The sequence below is a fragment of the Sorex araneus genome, chromosome 5, assembly GCF_027595985.1.
Source record: "Sorex araneus isolate mSorAra2 chromosome 5, mSorAra2.pri, whole genome shotgun sequence".
Classification (NCBI taxonomy): Eukaryota; Metazoa; Chordata; class Mammalia; order Eulipotyphla; family Soricidae; genus Sorex; species Sorex araneus.
The window spans coordinates 116,572,592-116,596,169 of NC_073306.1; the positions used below are offsets into that span (position 1 = coordinate 116,572,592).

Below are 23,578 nucleotides of genomic sequence, written 5' to 3' on the forward strand. Positions count from 1 at the left end.
GAGGGTCAGCAGGCAGCAGCGCCAGGGACAGGCTGGGCCCCGCGGGCTGTGGTCTGGAGTCTGGTCTTTGTCCTAAGAACCCCCCGGGGAGCCACTGAAGGATTTTAGGCACGGAGCTGATGCTGTCTGATTTATGCTTCAGAAGATTGCTCTGGCTGCTGGGTGAAGAAGGACCGAGGGCCGAGCGGAGGAGCGGGAGGGGGACCGACGCAAAGGCCACTGCAGGCTGGACCCGAGGGGAGCCAGGGGAGGGCGGGGAGCGGGTCCCCGGAAGGCAGCTGACTGCAAGTGGAAGAAGAAGATTCCTCCCCGGGAAGAGAGTCCCCGTCCCAGGACAAGGCGAAAGGGAGCCCAGACCCCGTGTGACAGAGCCAGACCCCGGCGTGACTGAGCTGGAGCTCAGACCCCGTGTGACAGAGCCGGAGCCCAGACCCCGTGTGACAGAGCCGGAACTCAGACCCCATGTGACAGAGCCAGACCCCGTGTGACAGAGCCAGAGCTCAGACCCCGTGTGACAGAGCCGGAACTCAGACCCCATGTGACAGAGCCAGACCCCGTGTGACAGAGCTGTTCCTGCAGGACTTGATGACAGGACCACAAGGCCAAGTCAGATTCCAGGTCACTTCTGCCCTGAAGCACTTCCCGGGCATCTCCCGTCCCAAGGCTGACTCTCCGGGATCACCAGCCTCGGTTCTCAGACCTCAGGGGCTCAGACGCCTGCAGAAGCAGCTCAGAGGTCCCCCTCTCCCCTCCCTTCCCCGCACCCCTTCCCGCAGGACTCCCATCGGGGCTGCCCTGACGCCAGCTCAGAGGCGAGGCACCTGGGCAAGCTCAGGAGAGGCCTCTTGGATGGGATGCTGTCCCCGACACCCCTCCTAGCTCACAGCGTGCACCCCAAAAGCAGAGGCAACAGCAAGAGTGGTTCTGAGGGGCTCTGGGGGCTCTCAGCACCCACACCACGTCTGGCCCTCGGGGGACTCTGGTTTACGGCTGCAAGGGACTGGGGGGGGCGGGGGTCTTCAGTACCACAACAGCTGTCCCCTGCGGGGCTGAGACTGACCTGCCTGTGAGAGGGGCCTGGGGCGGGGGGCGCTGGAGGCGGAGCAGGTGTGGAGACCATGGCCAGAGGCTGAGCTCTGCTCCAGGCCTCCGGGCTTCCTCCCTCCCGCCACACAGGGCCAGGCTGTCCCCGGGGGCCCTGCCAGCCCAGGCCTGCCCAGACCCGGCTGCCCACGCGGCCTCCCTGAGCCACCAGCAGCCTGGCAACACGGCCTGCCCCGGGGAACTGAGCCTTGGCCACTGGGCTGGGCAGCTGAGACAAAAGGCCGGCAGACCGCCCGGCCCCTGGCACTCAGGCCTCCACCACTGCCACTGCCTCCTCCTCCTCCTCCTCCTCTCCTCCTCCTCCTCTTTGCCCTCCAGGCCCCGGGTGGGGGGGGGCCGAGGCTGTTTCCAGAAAGGAGGGGGATGAGGACGGCGTGAGCACTGCCAGGGAGAGAGCCGGGGCCATTAGGACTCAGGGCACAGGGCAGCCCTGCGGAAGCCCTCAGCCTTCAGACCAGCTGGGGTGGGGAGAGAGGGGGGCTAGAAATCAGATGTGGGGGGGGCTGGAAACCAGCTGTGTGTGGAGGGGTGGGCGGGTAGGGGGCTCAAAGCAGAAGTGAGGGAACTCTTGAAACCAGGTGGGCTGGAGACCATGTGTGTGAGGAGGGGGCTGGAGACCAGGTGGGGGGGCTGGAGACCAGGTGGGGGACTGGAGACCAGGTGGGGGGCTGGAGACCAGGTGGTGGGGCTGCAGACCAGGTGGGGGGAGGACTGGAGACCAGGAGGCGGGGGCTGGAGACCAGGTGGGGGGACTGAAGACCAGGTGGGGGGGGCTGGAGACCAGGATGGGGGGACTGGAGACCAGGTGGGTGGCAGGAGAGCAGGTGTGTGTGGGGGGGCTGGAGACCAGGTGGGGGGGACTGGAGACCAGGTGTGGGGGCTGGAGACCAGGTGGGGGGACTGGAGACCAGGTGTGGGGGGGGGCTGGAGACCAGGTGTGGGGGCTGGAGACCAGGTGGGGGGCTGGAGACCAGGTGTGGGGGCTGGAGACCAGGTGTGGGGGCTGGATACCAGGTGGGGGGCTGAAGACCAGGTGGGGGGGCTGGAGACAGGTGTGGGGGCTGGAGACCAGGTGGGGGGCTGGAGACCAGGTGTGGGGGGACTGGAGACCAGGTGGGGGGGGCTGGAGACCAGGTGGGGGGGACTGGAGACCAGGTGGTGGGGCTGGAGAGCAGGTGGGGGGGGCTGGAGACCAGGTGGGGGGGGCTGGAGACCAGGTGGCGGGGGCTGGAGACCAGGTGGGCAGTTGATGACCAGGTGGGGTGGACTGGAGACCAGCTTGGGGGGCTGGAGACCAGGTTGGGGGGGCTGGAGACCAGGTGGGGGGGGCTGGAGACCAGGTGTGTGGGGGGCTGGAGACCAGTTGTGTGTGGGGTGTTGGAAACCAGGTGGGGGCGTGGCTGCCCCACAAGCACATGGGCGCCCATCACAGGGAGCTGAGTGAGGCCCTGCTGGGACGCTGGCACACCCCCCCTTCTCCAGGCCCAGGGAGAGTGGGCGTGGAGACTCCATCCACCCTCTCTTCACAGAGCCGGCGGAAACAGGCTCTGGGGCAGGGGGCTTGCCTAGGGTCACAGAGCCAGTCGGTCACACAGGCCCTGTCCCGGAGAGCCGAGGCCACAGACCGGAAGCGTCTCGTTATCCCGATTCCCCACACACATCGTGACGGGCACAACGCGGAGCACCTCGACCACGGACTTACCTCTACGGAGCACTTGCCACGGGCCTCACAACACCCCTACAGACTGAAAGTCATGACTCTGCCCATTTTACAGTCGAACAAACTGAGGCCCAGAGGAGGGGAAGGGGAGGCGACCAAAGATAAACAGTGGCCCTGAAGTGGAGCAGGGTTTGGGCCAGGCATCTGCGTTCTGCTCGCTCCGCTACCATTCTATTCCTGGATGAGCAGAGGGGCGGGTGGATGGATGGATGGATGGATGGATGGATGGATGGATAGACAGATGGATGGGTGGATGGAGGGATAGATGGATGGAGGGACAGACGGGTGGATGGATAGAAGACTGGGCGAATGGAGGAAGAGATTGGGCAGATGGACAGACAGATGAATGAATGGACAGACGGAGGAATGGATGGAGATGGATAGAAGGATGAAGGATGAGGTTGGACAGACGGACAGAGGAAAGGATGAAGGGATGGGTGGGTGAGAGCTAGAAGGATGGATGGAGAACAGACAGACGGATGTATGGCTGGTGGACGGACGGACGGCACAGGAGCTCCGCCTGGTGCCCCTCGGCTGGGTGCCCGGTGTCCCTCCCGTGCTGCCTCCCAGGCGGCCCCCGACGGGGAGCTGCTGTCCCCTGCAGGGCTGAGCCGGGGCCGCGGGCTCTGTGCCCGGCTGCCGGGGCGGCCCCAGCTCCCGGTTGAGCCAGGCGGCGGCATGACGGATGTGCCCGCCGCCGCGGGGAGCCCAGGCTAGCGCAGTTGCCTGGAAACCGCTGCTCTGGCGGCCCACACTCAGACCTTTGTCACATCTCAAGGACCTGCTCCTCCTCCTCCTCCCCCGCTGGAGCCAGCTCCGTGCGCAGGTGAGGGGCGGCCGCCGCTGGCCAGCAACCCACTCACCTGTCCCGGAGGACCCGCGGGGCCCCGGGGAGAGGGAGGCAGAGGCGGGGAGAGCAGGGCAGTGGGCGACCGAGCTCCCTGGCTTCACTGCTCCCTGCTGCTCTGCAGAGAGAAAACAACAAACCCCAAACAAAACCCACGCCCCTCGCCTGGGTCCCGGGAGCGCCTGGGACCCAGAGCCCAGAGCAGGAGCGGCCTCTGGGAGCACGGGCGGGCGGGAGGGGCAGGTGCGGTGCCCCTCACAGCAGGCACTAATTGGTCTGCGCTGGGGGCCTGGAGAGGGGATTAACTGGGCCCCTGGGAACCGGCCAGGGCCCCGCTTGGAGACAGGGGTGAGGGGTGAGCAGTGGGGTTCAGGCCAGACGCCCGGGCTCAAATGTCCCTCGGGCCAGTGGAGCCTCAGCTCCGGGCCAATGAGCAGTGGCCCAGGGGAAGGTCCTGGTGACAGGCCAGGGCCGAGGCCGAGGCCCGAGGGCACCAGCGGAGACCACAGGGTGCCGCTCACACACGCACGCAGGGCTGTAGGTGCTGACGCTCTCACGGGACAGCGCCCCAGAAACCCTGTGTCCAGGCCGGCAGGCGGCGTGTCGCACGCAAGTTTGCACGGACACCCTCCAGCTCCCAGGGCCGTAGCCCAGAGTCCCCCCTCGGCTGCCCACACAAGCCTCAGGCCACACTGCAGGGCCACGTGCTCGGCCGGGACACTCCCACCCCACCTCCACTCCTCCTGAGTCTTGGACCCAGGAGTCACTGTTGCAGAGAAGCCCCTGTCCCGTGCAGGGTCTCGGCTCCCCACAGGCACCCGCTGTCTTGGGGCCGCCCATGCGCCCCCTCCTTGCTCCCACAGCCCCCCCCCGCCTCCCCCCCAGCAGGTCGCCCACAGCCCCCATTCCTCCACCCCTTAGCCTCCGGCTGCTGCTCGGGCTCAGGTCAGTGGGGTTCTGAGGCTAGAGGGGGGCAGGGAGGAGGGAAAAGGGGAGAGGAAGGAGTGGGAGAAGGAACAGGAAGAAAAGGGGGAGAGAGCAGAGGGAGGAGAGGAGAGGAAGAGGAGGAGGGAAGGGGAAGGAGGAAGAAGAAAAAAGGAAGAAGAGGAGAGGAGGGAGGGAGGAGACGAGGGGAAGGAGGAAGAAGGGAAGGGAGAGGGAGAGAGGGGGAAGGAAGGAGACCCGAGAGAAGACAGGAAGGAGGAGGGAGGGGAAGGGAGTGAGAGGGAGGAGGGAGGGGAGGAGTCTCACCTCTGGGAGCACTTGCTCCGGGTCAGGCCCTACTCCAGGCACAACAGCACAGAGCCTCGAGTGCTCTGTTCCTTCGAGAAGCCCATGGGGCCCAGAGTCCTGCCCCGTTGACTCTTACCTACAGGCCTGGGGCCCAGCCGGGCTTCTCCTCTCGCCTGTACTGCCGAGGTGGAGGCAGTAACAGCCCTGGGGTGTGGGCTCCAAGCCCACACAACCCTATGGGGGAAGATGAGGAGCCAGCGGCCCAGAGAGGCAGAGCGACTCGGCCGGGAGCACACAGCTCAGAAGCCACGAAGCCAGGGTCAGGGTGTCAGAGGGCCAGAGTGTGCCGGAGCCCAGGGCATCACCGGGTCCCCCAGCAGAGCTGGCAGCAGCCGCAGGCAGCTGGAGCCCCAATTCTGGCCACTCTGGCCTGGAGCCTCTCCCCAGAGGCCACCCCCTAATTAGCCAGGCAGCGCCTGCCTGCTCAGTGGCTGCTCCGGAGCAATTCTCCCAGGAAAGGCCGAGCCTGCAGAGCAGGAAAGGTAATTGCTAATTTGCACGAGAGGGAGACAAAGGGGACAAAGGCGCCCTTGGCCGCCCAGTGCAGCCTGAGCTGGCCTCGTGTCCACACCCGAGAACCACCTGCCGCTGCCCCCCCATCCTTCTAAGCAGGGACAGGGTGTGTGTGTGCGGGGGGGGGGGGCACAGCGAATCCAACAATCCCAGCGCGAAAGCCCCTTCCTAGGAAGCGGGTGGTCGCTGCTGCGGGGCGCCCGGCACCTCTCAGGTGGAAAGCCCAGCACCCGGAACTCTGCACCGCCCAGGGCCTGGTGGGCCTCGGCCCCATCTCTCCGGGCTGTGTGTCCCCGACGGCCTCTCTCGGCTGGGACTGACCAGTCCGGGCCCCCATCCTGCAGCTGAGTTGACTGGGGGCGTGGAAGGGCCGTTAGGATCGGGGGACCCGGCCCGTGCTCCTTGTGCCCAGGGGCGTCGGTCACGCCCGGGGACAACAGGAGGCAGGAACAGCGTGCGTGTGCAGTCTCAGGGAAAAGCTCTCTGGGAGAGCACGGAGCTCAGAGCGGCTCCCGGCTTCCGGAGAGGCCGCCGCAGCGCCCCCAGCAGGCGGAGGCAGGGACGGCTGCAAGCCGGGCCTGGGTTCCCCCTCCCTGGGCGGAGCCTTCCTGGAGGCTGGCCGGAGCGTGGACAGAGCCCTGGGGAGAAGGGCCCAGTCCAGGGGGTCAGGCGGGGCCCCACGCTGAAGCCGCGCTCCCTCGGCTCAGAGCTCCCTGGGGCCCCGCGGCTGGGGGGGGCCCATCCCCGCACTGCAAGGCCAGACACCGGATGGACACTCGGGCTGGGTGGACAGTCACGTGAGCCCCGGCCTCTTCCTCTTCTCCGAGACCCGCCCGGGACACCCCCGTCTGTGGCCTGGGCTCCCCCACGCTCTCGCCTTTCGACACCCTAACAGCGGCTGGCCGGCCCCCCAAGCCGCTCCTTACGAAACCTGCTCGGGGACCACAAATCTGATGACTACTGCTCCACGGTGTGGTCCCCAGGGCCCACCCTCCATCGGCCCTGCCTCGCTGTCTCCTGGGCACGCCGTGCACCCCCGGCCCCTGGGTTCCCTGCCCCCTCTTGCTCCCGGGGCTTAAGGGAAGGGCGAGATTCCCAGCGTAGGGAGGACGGTGGGAAACACTTTCTGGGTGCCTCAGACAGGCTAACGTATGCTGGGCTCCTGGACCCTTTCGGAGAGTCTCCTGTGTGTCCCCATGCAACCGTGACCTGCAGGTACTGACTCTCAGGTGTTACAGGTAAGACACGGAGAGAGCTGTAGGCAGGGACCCGCTCAGCTCACCGGGCCAGAAAGCTGTAGACCCAGGAGGATTTGAACTCAGGGCTGAGCAAGAGGCAGCCTCTTAGCGTCAGGACTAGGTTTACACACACACACACACACACACACACACACACACACACACACCTTGTTCTTTGGCCACACCCAGCAGTGCTCAGAGCCAACTCCAGGTTCTGTGCTCAAGGATCACTCCTGGTGGGCTTAGGGGACCCTATGGGGGTACTGGGGGTCGAACCCAGCGACACACAAGGCAAGTGCCTCCCCGCTGTCCTATGGCTCCAGTTCCAGAAAGAGTCAGGACTAGTCCACAAAATCATCCTCCAGACAGAGAGCTGGGCAGGAAGACCCGGCCGCTCCCTGGCCACTCCAGCCCTCCCCCCCCGACACCAATATCACTGATTTTTATGTGAGGACTCAGAAATGACTTTGTTCTGTGGCCCAAGGTCCTGCAGTGTCAAGTGGGGTCTTGCAGCTCCCAAGGCTCACTGTTCCTCATACCTCTCAGGTGCACTCCTGCCACTGGACCTTTGCATGAGCTGTACCCTCTACCCAGAGTGCTCTCCTGCCGCACACCATGCCAGTTTGCTCCCCTCCCTTTTCTCTGAGCATCCTTCAAAGTGCCCCCTTCTGGGGCCCTTTCTGACACCCTGATTAAAATTCCAATGCCTCCCACCCTGGCACCCCCAGCTCCCTCTCATTCTCTCCCCCACCCTGCCCCTCAGCAGGGGACAGCATGGACACGCTCCAAATCCAACACGCGCTTTGCCCCAGGTGTCGAGTGCCCATTCGCCACGCGCAGAGATTTTCACTTGGGTCTGCAGAGCTTGACCGAGTGCCTGGCACTGAACACCCTGGCGGCAGATACCCTGGACAACCCAGTACAGCAGGTCCCCGGGCTGCGTGGGGCTCGCAGAGGCAGCCCCGTGCCCAGGCCGTCTGCTCCTAGCCCCCACCCACACTCTGCCCCCTGGGCTTGGGTTTGCTCCAAGGGGGGGTGCAGGAGGCTGGTCAGGAGCCGGGGGTGGGGGAACAGAGACAGCAAGAGGAAGGAAGCCCTCACCCGCCTCCCGCCTCCCCCGCCGGCCAGGCCCCGCCGGAGGGTCTGGGATAGACTCTGCTTTGCTGCCTCGCCACATCGCTCCAGGGAACGGGAGGCCTGGATACTTTGGCCTCTACCAGGTGAGTTCCTTGGCTCCCCAGGGGCGGCCCTGGAGGGCATGGACGGTTTCCCTGGTCACGGGCCAGGCCTGGGAGAGCGGGCCAGGGCGCTCTGGAGGGCGGAGCCTGACAGATAGACAGACAGACAGACTCCTGCTCTCCCCAGAGGGCAGATTCCACCTCGACAGACTCCTGCTGGCCCCACGCTGGGCCCGGTGGAGGAGCGGAAGTCACCTGCAGAGGGGGCTTCCCAGGGAGTGGCGGGCAGTGGGCAGCCAGACAGCAGCCGGCCCGGGTCACATCCGGGTGCCGCCCTTTGCCCGCAGGAGGTCTGGGGCAGGTTACGTAAGATCTCAGCGCCTCCCGGGGCTGCTGATGGGGTGTGCACAAGCCCACAGGAAACACAGAGAGCAGGTCGGCAGCGAGAGCCTCAGGAGGCGCCAGCTGACACATGCTCACTCTCACCACCATGGCCATCGTCCCCTTTCCTGTCTCCCACGGTGCTGCCGCCACCACCGCATCATCACCAATAGGCCGCCATCATCATTCCCACCCCTCCAGCACCACCACCCTCAGCATCGTCACCAATATTACCATGGCCCTGACGACCATGTCTGACATCACACACCACCACCATCACCATCCTGGCCGTCACCACCACCACCTCCACCACCACCACCCCCCCCCTCATTTCCATTGCTGTCACCATCTTCATCCTCACCGTCACCACCATGTGTGGTCATCAACTCCATCAGCACCATCTCCATCACCATCACCACTGAAATTCCCATCACCGTCACTGCCATAACTACCACTGCACCACCACCACCACCGCCACCACCACCGCCACCACTACCGCTGCCACGCCTGTGGGATCTGCACGCGGGAGACGCCCTGCACAGTATCTCGGGACTGCTCACCCTCGCAGGCTCTCTCCAGCTGCTGAATGTGCAGGTAAATGAATGAATGAGTGAGTGAACGACAAAGAGGCTTTTCCGGCGAATAAGCCAGCTGATCGGAGGAAGAGGAGGCTGTCGAGTCCGTCCCTTCGCGGCCAGCCCCGTTCACGTCCTTTCTGTAGATTAAGTTCCCTCCGGGCTTCGGCCCCCAGAATCCACAGTCTCCGCCTGCCGGGGCTGCTCCCTGGGGCTGGCTCTCTCTGCATCTTCTCTGCCTGCGCTCTGGCTCTCAGGGACCACCCAGCCCCTGAGCTCCCAGCCCCCGCCCTCCTTCTGAGCCAGCCTCTCTGCCCTGTGCCCCCAGCCTGTGTCCCTGCCCCACCTGAGGTCCCCAAGAGCACCAGGAGCCAGTTCAAAGGCTGTAACTGAGCAGGCGGGGGAAGGGGAGAAGCTCTGTGACCACCCCCCAGTCCCTCCGTGTCCCTCACCCTGGGCCTACAGGACGCTGCTGGACAGGCCCCTGACCATCAGGCAAGCACCCGGCTTTCTGTCCCACAATTCTGGTTCTCTGTTTTTCAGGGGAAACTGAGGCACAAAGCAGAAAAGGGCAAGCTTGCAGCTTCCATTTAGCAAATCCTGACCAAGTGGCTACTAGGCACCAGATGCTGGGAACCGAGCTGTGAGCAAGACCACAGGGTCCCAGGAGAACAGTCACACGGACCCGGCATCTGCCAGACACTGGTAAGGGCCCCAAAGATGAATAAGGGCCAAGAGAGATGGGGGGGGGGGGGGAAAGGGAAGGGGAAGGGAGGAGAGGGGAAGGGAGGGAAGGACTCCAGCTCTCTGGGAAGATAGTCTTGGAGGGCCTCATGGAGGAGGTGACATTCCAGCAGGACTACAGGAGCTCGGTGTGGCTGAGGGTCAATGAGGAAGCACAGATGGGGAGAAAGGGGCCTTTGGGGACCTGGTGGCTTTGGCCGGGAGAGTTCTGGGGACCCGGCAGAAGGCCTCGAGTGGAGCAGGAAGTCGGTGAGGTTTACCTATTTCAACCAGCCCCCGGGTGAAGAGGAGAGAAAACAGGCGGAAAGACCGCTAGTGTCTCGGCGGGGGGGAGGCCCTGCACCCCTCAGCCCGAGCCCTACAGAGACCCAGCCTGTGCGCGTGGGCCAGGGCGAGGTGGGGCACGAGCAAGACCGGGCGAGCGAAGTCTGGGCCGAGTCCAGAGCGGGCCGTGGGGGCGGCTCTGCGCCCTCGCGCTGGGGCGTCCGGGGGTCCTCTGAGGGAAAAGAGAAAAGGAAAAAACGTCGTGTGTCGGGGGGGGGGGGTGTCCCTGCCTTCAAAGAGCCTGTGGTGGGAGGGCAGCCTCGGCCCTCTGACCACGGAGGAAACTGAGGCTCAGAGAGGCCCCAGGGTCACACAGCCCCACAGGAGGAGCTAGTGGGGGGTTGACAAAGAGGCTTTCACAGAGAACAAGGCCGCTGAGAGCCACGCGCGGCCTCCATCCCGGGCCCGTGGGCCTGAGCCCCCAGCGCTGGGGGCCGAGGATGGACCCAATCCCCAGCCCTCAGGGGCACTGCCCTGGCTCCAGGCTGCAGCCCCGTGCCCCCCCCCCCACCCCGCCTCTCCCCTGTCCTGATAAGGAGACCAAGGCTAGGCGCTGGGAACGTTCTCCAGAGCGGCGGGCCCGCGGCAGGCAGAGCAGGGCCTTGAAACCCAGCCGCTGGGGCCTGGCCAAGAGGCCTCGGCCCAGCCCTCGGGCCTCCTGCACGCCACAGCCACGTCCCCAGCCCAGGGCCAGGGCTGGGGGTGACAGATGACAGAAAGTCCCTCCACGCCAGAGGCCTGTCTTGAGATCTGGGGCCCCCGAGCTGACCTCCGGGGCTGACCTCTACCTCTGACCCTGGCCTTAATGAGCAGAAGCCAGGAAAGCTGAGCCATGTATGGCGGGGGGCGGGGAGGGGGTGCTGGGCACTGTGGCAGGAGCTGAGGCAGGAAGAGCCAGGAGTGGAGTTCTCAGGCCCCCCACTGGCTATATTGGGGAGGGGGGTGCAGGGGTTATTAGGTCACACCCGGAGGTACTCAGGGCTTACTCCTGGGCCTGTGCTCGGGGATCAATCCTGGTCTGTGGTGCCAGGGACGGTCCCGGGGCTGGCTGGGGCTTTGATCCCTGCACTGTCTCTCCGGCACGCCTCCCCACTTTTCAGATACAGAAACTAAGGCACAGGGGCTGGAATGAAAGTCCCGCGGGGAGGGCGCTTGCCTTGCATGAGGCAGACCCAGGCTCGATCCCCAGACAATTCCTAAGTGCAGAGGCAGGAGTAAGCTCTGAGCAGAGTCAGGTATGCTAACAACAACAACAACAACAACAATGACTAGCCCCGCAAAGAAAGAAAGGCACAGAGAGGCTGGGGAGCTTGCCCACGCCACACAGCAGGTGCAAGGCAGACCTCAGACTCACACCCAGAGCCAGCAGCTTCTGCAGGAGGAGGGCTGGGGGTCGTGGGGAGAGGGCGGGGCGGGCACCTCACCCCTCCTAGGATGCTGCTCTGTCCTGTCTCACACCTTCCCATGCTCCTCGTCCGCCAGCAGGTCCCATTTCCGGGCCCCCAGCCTCCAGGCCAGTCGCCCGGCCCAGAGCTGCATGCCGCCCAGATGGTGCTGGCAGCTCAGCTGGCCTGGCGGGGTGGGGCGGGGGGTGGGTGGGCTGTGCTTTGCCCATGAGGGGGGGCCCCCGAGCTCCCCCTCTCAGCTGCAGTGCAAGACACTGGCTGAGCCCCCATCCGCCCCCATGCCCCCCTGCGCCCCGGCCCTCCTGACCTGCAGGACTCCTCGATGACCCCCCAGGCCAGGCCAGGCTCACGGTGCCGCCCCACTCTGGAAAGGGCCCCCAGAGACGCCGGGGCCATGAGCTCTGCCGTGGAGGGGTGGGGGACCCAGGGGGGCCCAGCTCCCAAACAAACACGTTCCCCGCTGCACCGCTCTGGCCAGCTCGAGGCCTCTGCATCCACACCGGCGAGGCTGAGCGCTGGTGGCTGCAGACTCGGGGGCTGACCCTGGCGGGCAGTGCCACGAGGACCCCCGCTGGACGGATGCCGCAGGCAGGCTCGGAGAGGCTGAGCCGTGTCTCTCTGAGGCTGCACAGCTGGTGGGGGAGGTGGGAGCTGAAACCACTCCTCACCCCAGAAGGACCCCTCCCCTCTGCCGCCCCCCCCCTGCCCCGCAAGAGGCAGCTGGACCCCGGGCAGTCTCTGACCCTGGGCGCGCCCCTCTCCCGCACGGAGCTCCCACCCCGAAGAGAAGGCAGCAGCCCCCCCGCAGGGACCTGGGTGCCCATCTGCCCCTGAGAGCCATGCTCTCCTCCCTTCCCCCCTTCCTGGGCTCTGGGCCCTGCGCAGAGCAGTTCCCCAGACTCCCACGGCCCTCAGGCACCCCAGCACCCCCTGCAGCAAGCAGCCCAGCCGGGTCCCTCCGACAGAAGGGGAAACTGAGGCTCAGGGAGTGGCGGCGACTTGCCGCATGGGCTCATGAGTCCCAGAAACTCAAGCCTGGGGCCGCACTGAGCTCCCCCTGCAGTGTCCAGGGTTGGGGGCTGGGCTGTCTCCCAGCAGGGGCCGCAGCAGGCAGGACCAGCGGGGGACCAGCGGGTCCATAGTCTCTTACAGAGAGAAGGGTGGAGGAGAGGAAAGGCGCTGGCTCCCCGGCCACGCCCCTGCTCCCCGCTCCCCACGCTGCCTGCAGGGGCTCAGAGTCCACACGGCGGGAGCCCTTTGCCCCTCCTCCTGCCCCGTCCTGGCTCCCCAGCAGGTCAGAGTTCCAGAAACGGCCTCTCCTGAGCCCCCCGCTTTCCTCTCACCCCGCAGAGGGGCCCCTAACTAGCACCAGGAGGCAAACGGCCCAACAACCCTCTGGGTCTGTCGGAGCCCCTGCAATAAAGGAAGGGTGGTCCCCCTAGGGGGCCCAGAGGAGGAAGCGCAGGGTTTCAGGGGCCACACCCGGCAGTGCTCGGGGAACCCTGGGGTGCCCGGGATAGAACCCGGGCTCCCGTGTGCAAAGCCTGCACTCAGCCCGCGGCTGTGTTTCGGTGCCATCTCCCCACGTGCCCACCCGGGCGTGTGGGTTGCCCGCCCTCCCCGACAGCCATTCGAACAGAAGCAGGTGCTGCAGCCCTACCGCAGGGTGCTGCCAGCCACGTGCCCAGGAACTGGCAGACCCCTCCCCATGCCCCACTCCTCAGCGGGGTCCCCCCAAGTGTCCCTGCGGGTGGTCGCGGGTCCTCAGGCCTGCTCACCTGTGGAGCAGGGCTGGCGGGAACCCCCTCTTCCCGGGCTCCCGGAAACCTGCCCTGGGGACACTGGCAGCCGCCCCCTGGCCCTGAGCTCACTCCCCGGACCTGCGGCACCGGTCAGGGCCCGGCCTGGCATAGCAGGGCCCGCGTCTCCTCGAACATTTCCTCAGCCCGGGATGCCGAGAAAACGAGAAACCGATGAGTCATCGGCCCAAGCAGGGGCCCAGGCCGGCGGGGACGGGGCCCCGCAAACCAGCTGACAAGGAGCAGGGGCCCCACTGGGGCCTCAGTCACCGGGTCTCCTGCAGCGGCACTGCCACACGCCTCCCACCTGGAGAAGGGCTGGGGGCCACCCCGTGGGCCCTTCCCCTGTGCCTTGGCCCAGACAGCCCTGCCTGCCACTCGCCCGACTTCCTCCATGCCCCTGCTCCCAGCAGGGCTCCACCCACCGGGGCCCTGGACCCCCACGCCCGTGTCACGGAGTCCAGCCCTCCTCTCCTGTCCTGGGCAGGCTCCACCCCAGCCCGTGCCCGCACCTGCCCTATCTGAGCTCTCCTTTTCATTTTTTTTTTTTTTTGTGGGGGCGGGTGTCACACTCATGGATGCTCAGGGGTTACTCCTGACCCTGCACTCAGGAACTGCTCCTGGTGTTGCTCTAGGGACCATATGAGATGCCGGGGATCGAACCCAGGTCAGCTGTGTGCCAGGCAAACACCCTCCCTGCTGTGCCATCGCTCCGCCCCCTCCTCTTCCTCTTCCAACCCTCCTGCCCCTCCTTGCTTCCCTCCAGAATGGCGCACCAGCTCCTCTGAGGAACTTTCTAGGGCTTTCTCTCCTCTGCACCCCAACCGGGTTCCCCTGCCCGTCCCCCAGCACCCCGCAGCAGTGGTCAAGCTGATGTGTTGGAGGGATCTGGAAAACCGAGGGGAGGGGAGGGGGACCCTCCCCAGCCCCCTGGACGTGTTCTGCAGCTCCTGCGGCTTCTCCTGGAAAGTGCCCCTGGGCACCCGGTCCACAGCCTGGCTCAGCTCTGCACCCCGGCAGGGGGTGCCCCATGCTCGGCTCTCACCCAAAGGCTCTTGTCCAAGGCCACCGCCCTGAGGGCGCCCTGGCGCATGAGGGAGCAGGGGCAGAACCCTGAGGTCTAAGGCCGAGCACCGGCCTGGGCAGTGGTTCTCCCCACAGACCCCGCCCCTCGACTGTGGGGAGCCCCGTAGGGACAGGGGCCATTCTAGGCCTGAGAGGCCAACCTGGGCTGGACAGGGCTCTCTGTGCAGGAGGCTTCCATCCCAGCACCCCCCTCCCTAAATAAAGTAATAGCCAAACCCAGACGGGCCCGGCCTGGCGGGACCCGGGGGTGGCTGGCCAGAGACTAGGGAGGCTGCGGTGTTTGAGCTCCAGCAGCAGGGGGCGGAGAGCGGGTGCAGCGGGGCGCTCCGGCCAGCAGGGGAGAGTGGACGGGGTGCTCAGGCCCTGGGGCTCAGGAAGCACTCCAGCTCTTGGAGAGACGGGATCCTGGAGGGCTCGGCACCCGGGAGCGTGAGAATCTGCTCTCTGCCGAGTTTCCCCTGGCTGCGTGAGGAGGGGTGAGGGGGCAGGGGTGCTGAGTGACACGGGGACTCTGGGCCTGGAGTCACAGGAGGCGGAAGGGGTGGGGGGCGGAGGGGCGGCGGCTGAATCCACCAGGGATTTGGAAGGTGCAGTGAACAGGACTGGCCACAGGCTTGGCTGGGGGCGGAGCCGGGAGGCAGGACAGCAGGGGTGTGTGTGTGTGTGTGTGTGTGTGTGTGTGTGTGTGTGTGTGTGTGTGTGTGTGTGTGTGTGTGTGTGTGTGTGTGTGTGTGTGTGTGTGTGTGTGTGTGTGTGTGTGTGTGTGTGTGTGTGTGAGAACACATGGGAGGAGCCTAGTCTCTCAGCTTGGGAGCCAGTCCTGCCTGGTCTCTCCACCTGCTCCACGGGCCAGCACTGAGGTGGCAAGGGAAGGCGGCACCTAACACCGAGGAGGGGAGGGCGGGTCTGGCCCAGCGGGGGTGGGGGGTGGGGAGTGGGTGCAAGCTGGATCTTGGGAAGCTTTTTTTTGGGGGGGTCACACTCGGTAATGCACAGGCATTCTTTCTGACTCTGCTCTCAGGAATTACTCCTGGTGGTGCTTGGGAGGGGACCATATGTGATGCAGGGGATCGAACCCGGGTCAGTCTGCATGCAAGGCAAATGACCTCTGGCTGTGCTATCGCTCCAGCTCCCCCCACACACCTGGGGAAGGTTTTGAGAGTCCCTCAAGCAAGGCTCAGCCAGACTGGGTGGGGAGGGGGGAACCTGCCTCCAGGCCCTGGGGCCACTTGCTCTGGGTGAAACTTGGGGAACACCCCGGGGTGCTCCCAGGACAGATTCTTGACTCCCCACAGAAGCCAGCAGGCTCGACGGGCTAAGAACACGGGAGCTGTGCTCTCAGACCCCCACCGGGAGCTGGTGGGCGGCAGGTAGGGGGTGTGTGGGGAGGCTCACCCTTCCACAAGGGGTGCCCTCACGCCCCCACCCTCACCCCTACAGCACCCACCCTTGGCTTCCATCATCCGACACAACCAACAGGCACCCGAGGCAGAGGGCGTCACTAAAGTTCCCTGGTCTGGGCAGAGGGAGCCCCTGAGCCCCGACACCCCCCCACCCCCACCCCCCATCCCCAGGGTGCAGATCATTGCTGAGCACTGCGGTGGGGAGGAGCATCACCCCGCCAGGACTCCAAGGGCCAGGGAAGGGAACGGGCTCCGCAAGAGGCCCGCGCTCCGGGAGCTCCTTCCCACGGTCTGCATGTGGGGCTGACGCGCTCCTCTCCCCCACCCCCCACCCCAGAGTCCGGCCAGGAAGAAGGACGCGCCATGGCACAGAGGGGAAACTAAGGCCAAACGAGCAAGAGGGCAGGGCTGGGCCGGGAAGCCCGGGAGTCCAGTGACCGGAAGTCCCAGGGGCCTTCCCCTCCCGGCTAGGTGTTGGCGGGCCGGGAGTGGACAAAGACCTGGGGGCCCCCGGAATCAGTGGCACACAGACAGGTGCTCGCCCAGCCTTCTCTCTGCCTCTCGCATTAGCACACAGGCTCCCAAATTTGCTTGGCTTACCATCCCCTCCACAGAAAAACAATCACTCAGCACCCCTCTGGAAATGGACTTTCTTCAAGTGAATGAACAGAAAGTGCCCCCAGTTTCACCCCAGGCTGCCACTGCTACCACCTGCCCTGGGGAGGCGGGGAGGAAGCACCTTATTACTCACTTTGGGAAACTGCTTTAGGGTGAGCTGCAGACTCGCTCTGCTGAGCACAGCCCTCCTAACTTGCCCAGGTTTCTGGAAGTGGGTCTTCAAGGCCCATTTTCCAGATGAGGAAACTGAGGCTGGGAGCAGTGGAGCAAGCCCAAGGCAGAGGCTGAGATCCCATCCATCCTGGCCGTGGACTCAGGCAAGTTCGGAGCCTCTCTCTAGAAGCAGGCCTGGTCCCACCCCGGTCACAGGCTCCAAAGCAACGGGGTAAAGGTCACAAGCTCTGCCCGCTTTCCTTCCAGAGGGCGAGGAGGGCAGACAAAGAGGGGCCTTGGGAACAAAGGGGTGTCCTGGGTCCCGTGAGGTGGCACCCCTCCTTCAGGCCACGCCCGTCCCCCCTCACCTCTGGTTCAGGGGCTGCTGAGACCCCTGGGGCAGGGGCTGGGACGCGGGGAGGCGGACTCGGTTAGGATGAAGGACACCCCAGCAGCTGTGCACGGCCAGACGGACGCTGTTTGCGCCTGGATCAGGCACATGTGTGCAGGCGCACACGGTCACACGCATGGCCTGCCAATGCCCACAGCCCAGGTGCCCACACATCTGCCAACACAGACGCGCAGTTACACAGCCACAAGCACACAGTCTCCCTCAACAGCACACCCGCCCATACGCACACATGTGCACACGTGCACACACAGACAGCACAGACACACACAGACACACACAGACACACAGACACAAAGACACGCAGACACACAGATACACAGACACATAGACACGCCCACATACAAACACACATACAAACACAGACACACACACAGACACACACACACAGACACACACAGAGACACACAAACACACACATAGGAACACACAGGCACACACAGACACACACAGAGACATGCACAGACACACAGACACACAGATACACAGACACGCACAGACACACACACAGGCACACACGGACACACACAGACACACACCACACACACAGAGACACACAGACATACACAAACACAGACACAGAGACACACACAGACACGCCCACACACACAGACACACAAACACACACAGACACAAACACAGACACACACAAACACACAGACACACAGAGACACACACAGACATACACATAAACACACACAGACATGCACAGAAGGACACACACAAACACACCACAGACACACAGAGACACACACAAACACACACAGACACAGAGACACACACAGAGACACACAGAGACACACACATATACTCTTCCCCTAGGCACACGGCAGCCCCATCTACACATGGGCAGGCACCACACTCACGCCCACACGGTCATATGTGCATGCACACAGCGGCCTCATGCATGTGCCCGTGGCCCTGCAGCCTGGTGGTGAGAGCGGCTGGGCGGTCTCGGGCGCCTGAGCATGGTCAGGCCTCAGCCTTTGTCCCTGGCCGGTCCTCTTAGCAGTGTTTCTCCCGCAGCCCGTCCGTGGCGGGGCACAGGGGGAACATCCATGCTTTGTCCTGTGGGGGCAGGGAGGCTGTCCCACTCCCTCCCGGGGAGAGGACGAGAAGGCCGGACAGGAGCCCTGGGGCCGCCTACATGCAGCGTCACCCGGCTCCACAGAGCGCCGGGGAACACGCTCATCTGAGCCGCCAAGACTTAACCAACGTAGCCCCCAGGCCGCGCCTCTCCTGAGCGATGCGGAGGGCCCCCTCCCCCGGAACCCAGAACAGCAGAGGACTCCTCCCGTCTCATCCCTGGGACCCCCCCCATAGAGCCCATCCAGCCTCCAGCCGACTGGGCAATGCTGCCAGCCCGTGACTGTGCTCACAGGTCCTCTGGAACCAACTCGGGACCTGGACTCCCCGCAGGGCCTGGCAGGGCCCTCTGGGCCAGGCTGGCGTGGAGAGGTAGGCAGAGGGCGCCCAGACTCCAGGCCGGCCCACCCCCAGCACCCGCGATCTGGCCTGGTGGGGAAAGTCCCTAAGCCTCAGTTTGCTCATCTGAAGCCTGGCCGCAGGCCCAGCCGCCCGGCCCTGGGAGCAGAGCCTCGTCACCGCGACAGGCGTGCAGAGGAAGTCTCTTGGGCGACCATTCATAAACACGGAGGTGTCCAACCCAAGGTCACGGCCAGCCACGGCATCCGTGACACTGTGCTAAGTCAGGGGCCATTTCCCGCCCCGGCCAGCGGCCGCAGGTGCCAAAGGGTTATACGAAGGCTCTGGGGAGCCTTGTGGAGAGTGTGAAAACCCTCCGCACTAAATGAACATTGTCTGCAAACTGGGACGAGATCACCATTAGTCAATTTACCCAGCACAGCACCTGGGGTCCCACTCGCAAGAGCATGGGAGTGGCAGGGGGGTTGGCAATCTGCAGTGCCCCTTGGGGAAAGGGGGCTAGGACGGTGTGTGTGGGGGGGACGGCATTCCTGGCTGGTGACGGGCCCCCAGGTCCCCACAGAGAAGCAACTGGACCAGAGATTTGCATCCAGCCTTGGCTCCTGGCCAAGGGACTCTTCCTCTCCCCAGGCCTCAGTTTTGCTATCTGGGAGATGGCAGAGCTGGAGGAGGACAGAGAGGAGGACAATGGCCTCCCAAGGGGCCTCAGGGCTCTCTGGCTGCAGACATTAATAAATGGCCTGGGGCACCAGCCCAGACAGAGAACTGGTGACCCTCACAGGCCCCCCGGACCGCGCTGCCAGCTCTGGAGAGCAGAGGAAAAGGAAAAGTTCTCCTGGTGGCCGGAGCTGGAACGGAATCGGGGTCTCGCCTCCCGGGGCGTGTCTGTCTGTCTGTCTGTCTGTCTGTCTGTGTGGCCAAAGCCGGCCCAACAGGAGAAATAACGAACCCTAAGGAGGAGGGCCAGGTGGGCTCTTGTCATGAGAAGGATCTGGCCTCGTGAGCGCCCGTGCCTGCTGGTGGGGGCCCCGCCCTCCGCCGGCACTTCTATTTCCTGTGACGACCTGCAAACTGAAGGCCAACTTGCCCCCCCCCCACTCCCCTCCACCCCGCCGCACCCCACCCCGCCCCCCACCAGGGCCCCAGATGCAGGAGGCCCCGGCAAAGTGTAATTCCCCTCACCCTCCTCCTCTCCGCCCTGGGCCCGTCCGGACAGATTAAGCCTTTGTCACACACACCCAGAAAAGCTCAGGGCCAGATGGGACGGGACAAGTGGTGTCAGATCATCGACCCGAGGCCGGCCGGGACGAGGGAAGGGCCGGAGCACAGCACCACATATGGCCGGGGGAGGAGAGGGGGCCGGGAGAGGGGGCGGCCGAGAGCCGCATGCAAGAGCGATGACACACCAGGGACGCCCCCCTTGGGACCGTGCCCACGAGGGGGCCCGCGGTCAGCTGCTGGATGACCCCGCTCCCCAAGCCCCTCTCCTTCCTCGGCGAGTGCGCCCGCCCGTTCCCCTCCCTTGCAGTTCGCAGGGCTTCGTCACCGTCCCTGGGCTGCCCCTCCCCTCTAGCGGGGTGCCCCAGGCCAGGGCTGGCGCAGAGTTCCACCCACTCCAATGCCCGGTGCCCACCCCCGCAATACCCTTGGGTGCTAAGCATTTGCACAAGACAAAGATGTATGGGCCAATGACCTTCACCCAAACCCACCCAGGACAAAACTACAGGCTCTCTCCCCACGGCCACCAGAGGCCATGAGAAGTTTGATCGTGGGTCTCTGTGGGTGCCTGAGGGGGCGGGGGCAGCGGAGGGAGGTAGGGGACACCCTCCACCCTCCGTACCTTTTCAAGGAGGTGCCCGTTCACCCCCCCCCCACCCCACCCAGGAAGAGGCCAGGCTGCCCCAGGATTCCGGCAGAATCTGTCCCTCCTTAGATCAGTGAGAAGGAAAATGGGAATAGGGACATTATCCCTGGGCGCCAGGACGGTGCTCTGCGAGGGGGCGGCAGGACGGGGCATCTCCCATGCTGGCTGCGGTTGGCTGGGCGAGTGGCAGGTAACTAACTGGCTCTCTGGGGACCCGCGGGGGCCGGGCAGGCCGGGAGCTGGAGGGGCGGGCTGTCGCAGGAGGGCACGGCTGTTGTGTTTGTCGTCCTCCGGGCTGCCTGGCCTGGGAGGCCTGGGTCCCCTTTCTCTGCCTCCCGGGCAGGTGGTCCCTTGGGGGACGCTCATTATTGGTCTGGGAGCCAGGATGGAGGTTTGTGAGGCCCCTGCTGCCTGAGGGGGGGTGGCAGAGGGGATGAGGGGGGGTTCAGGTAGGAGCTGAGGGGATTGGCTAGGCGGGCAAGACCCAGAGCCCAGCACGGGCACCCCCTTTTCTGCTCTGGCCTGTGGGGGCATGTGCCTGCCTTAGCTCCACCTTGAAGTCCGCTGGGCTGAGGGGGAAGGGGGGCTTCCCATGATGCCCAGGCCCTAGGGGAGAGGCAGACCCAGACACAGACTCAGCCAGTGAGTCAGCTGCCAGCTCTGAGGGTCACCTGCCGGCCGGCAGGAGTGGGGCTCCCGCCTCAGACCAGGCACCCAGCGCCCCGGGGAAGGGATGCGCAGCCTGGGATGGGGGCGGGGTACTAGGGACCGGGCAGCCTGGAGGGCTGAGGGCAGGGGCCCCGGGTGAGGAGCAGCCCCAGTCCACCATCTGCTGGGGCACTGGCCGCAGGGGGGGGGCAGAAAATCACACTTAAAACTGGGGAACACTGCCCCGGGCTGGGGGAGGGGGCGGGAACCGGCCGGGTGGGGAACGCAGAGCCGGGCTGCGGAGAGTCAGTGACCCCCCACTCCGCGGGTGGGAAAGTGGGCGCAGATCTGGGCTGAGGGAGGGGTCCCCGGCTCGATCGGGAGGGAGGGGACAATGACCCTGACTCCCCCGGGTCCGGGAGAGAGCACTGATTTAGGCGGGGGGTGGGCGCTGGCGGCGGGGGGCGGGCGTCCCTGACGCGCGAGGGACGGGACCCTGCCCAGCCGCCCCCGCGGCGCGCCCCTCGGCCCGGCCCCCCCCCGGCTCGGTCCGGCCGGAGGCGGCCGCGGCGCAGATGGGCTGCTGGCGGCCGCCGCGGCCGCCGCGCGGTTATCAGCGCTCCTCGCAGATGGGCCGCCCGCCCTCGGCGCTCGCGGCGCCCCGCTCCCCGCGGCCTGCAGCCCCGTCCCCTGGGCGCGGGGGGAGGCGCCTCCGGATCCGCTCCCCGGCTCCCGCCTCCCTCCCGCGCGGCCCCCGCGCCCCGCGGGCCCGGCCCGGGCGGCCGCCGGAGGGGGAGGGGGAGGGGACAAGTGCACTTTTCGTAACGACCGAATCAATTGTGTGTGAAGAGCCCGCTCCGGCCGGGGCCCGGGCTGCGCGCGGGGCGGGCGGGCCGGCCGGGGGAGGAGTACGGAGGGGGGAGCGGGGGAGCGCGCGAGGGAGGGAGGCCGGCGCGGGGCGGCCCCGCTCGCTCGCTCGGGCCGGGCGAGGCCGGGGAGGGAGCGGGCGTGGGGGGGCAGGGCGGGCGGCCGGGCCGGCCGGGCCGGGGTCGGAACGCACTAAGGGAGGGTCTCCGCGACGGAAAGTTCAAAGCTCCGCGGCGCCCCGGGAGCAGCCCGGGGACCCCCCCAGCCCCCACCCGCTGCAGAACAATGAGGTCCCGGCGGGGGAGCCGCGGGGCCCGCGCCGCACGCCCTCTCCAGGGCGCCCCGGGCCGGAGGGGACGCCCCCGCCCAGCCTCCCGCCTCCTCCTCCCCGTCCGCGGCTGCGGTTCCCCGCCCCCTCCCCCACGCCACCCCGCCCGGACCGGGCCGGCCCCGGGGACGGGGGAGGGGAGGGGATGGATAGGTCAGGCCGCCCCCGTCCCGGGGAGGGGGGAGCTAGGGGCCCGGGGGGCGGAGGGGGCGCCCCACCCACCCGCGGGAGGCTGCTCCTGCGCCAGGCTGCGGCTCCGGCCGCCCCTCCCTGGGCCAGCCCCGGGTGGGGTCGGGGAGACAGTGCCCCGGCGGGGCCCCCTCCCCAGGCGCTGGGAGCAGGACTCCCCGTCCCGCAGCTGCCCCTGCCCACCCCCTCCCGCGGCACCACCCTCCCCACACACAGACACACACACAGAGATACACACACACACACAGACACACACACACGCACACGCCGCCCAGCCGGCCCGGGGGCGGGAGCGCGAGGCGCCCGGGACAGGCAGCCCCGGGGCGGGCGGGGGCGCGGGGGGGAGGCTCGGGCTCCCGAGCAGCCGCCTGCTGGCGGGGGGAAGGGACAGGAGGACGGAACATGCTGGGGTGAGCAGCCCGGGACAGCCCGCCCGGCACGGCCACGGCCGGGCAGCGGCGGCGCAGAGGGGGGCAGGGACGCCCCGAACCCGGAGCGCTGCCCGGGCAGGCGGGCGAGCGGGGACGCGTGCGCCTCGGGCGGGCCGGACCCACGGACAGGCTCAGGGACACCCGTTCGGACACACACCCACACGGCCCACACCCCGCCCCCGCCCGTCCCGATCCCCGCGGCGGGACCGGCCCGCGGCCGCCGCGCGCGCACTCACCGAGCCCGTCTTGACCGGCACATACACCACTTGGCCCATCTTGGGTTCCCGGCCGCTGCCCAGGCGGAAGCCCTTGGAGCGCACCCAGAACTGGAACTTGCCTTTCTCGCCGGCCGCGGGGCCGCTGCCCGCGCCGGTCCCGCCGCCGCCCTGCAGGACCTCGGCGATCCGCTGGTATTTGCTGCGTGTCACCGTCTTGGTTTTGGCCGAGTCGCCGTAGGTGCGCAGGCACCAGTCCCGGAACTGGCGGCCCAGCTCCGAGTCCCCGGGGCTGCGCTCGCGCTCCCAGCCCCCGCGCAGCAGCAGCGTCGGCTTCGGCATCCTCCCGCCGCGCCCGGCGCCCTCGGGGGCGGGCCGGCTGTCCGGCCGCCCGGTGCCGGCACGGGGCTGGGCTGGGCCGGGCCGGGGCGCGCCGCGGCCCGGGCTGTCCCGCGGTGTGGCTCTGGCGCGGCTGCCTGATGGGCACGGGCGGCGGCCGGACGCGCGGGGCTGCGGCGCGCTCTGTCCTGCTCGGGCGGCGGCGGCGGCGGCGGCGGCGGCGGCGGCGGCGTTGGCGGCGGCGGCTCCGGCTCGCCTCCTGCTCCGCCTCCTCCTCCCCCCGGCCGGGATGCAGGAGCGATGGAGGCAGCTCCGGGCCCGGAGGTGCAGAGGGGGCGGACCGCCCCGCGGGCGGCCGGGGGAGGCGGGAGGCGGGGAGCGGCCCCGGGCGCGGGGAGCGAGACCGAGCCTGGGCGCGGGCGGCGGCGGCGGCGGCGGCGCTGTCAGCTCGCGCGGCTCA

The 23,578-nt window shown here is 66.9% G+C and overlaps 1 protein-coding gene across 2 annotated transcripts in view; it reads right to left on the minus strand.

Annotated features, from left to right (window-relative positions):
• NOL4L (nucleolar protein 4 like) overlaps positions 1–23,228 on the minus strand; it is a 130,481-nt gene extending 107,253 nt beyond the window's left edge. Inside the window, exon 1 of one of the 2 annotated variants that reach the window (XM_004612578.3) lies at positions 22,801–23,228. In XM_004612578.3, coding sequence (XP_004612635.3) covers positions 22,801–23,121 — 321 coding nt within the window. In that variant the 5' untranslated portion in view covers positions 23,122–23,228. The remainder of the gene's footprint in view (positions 1–22,800) is intronic. The other variant, XM_055138286.1, reaches the window with a different exon arrangement.
• Positions 23,229–23,578: the final 350 nt, after the last annotated feature.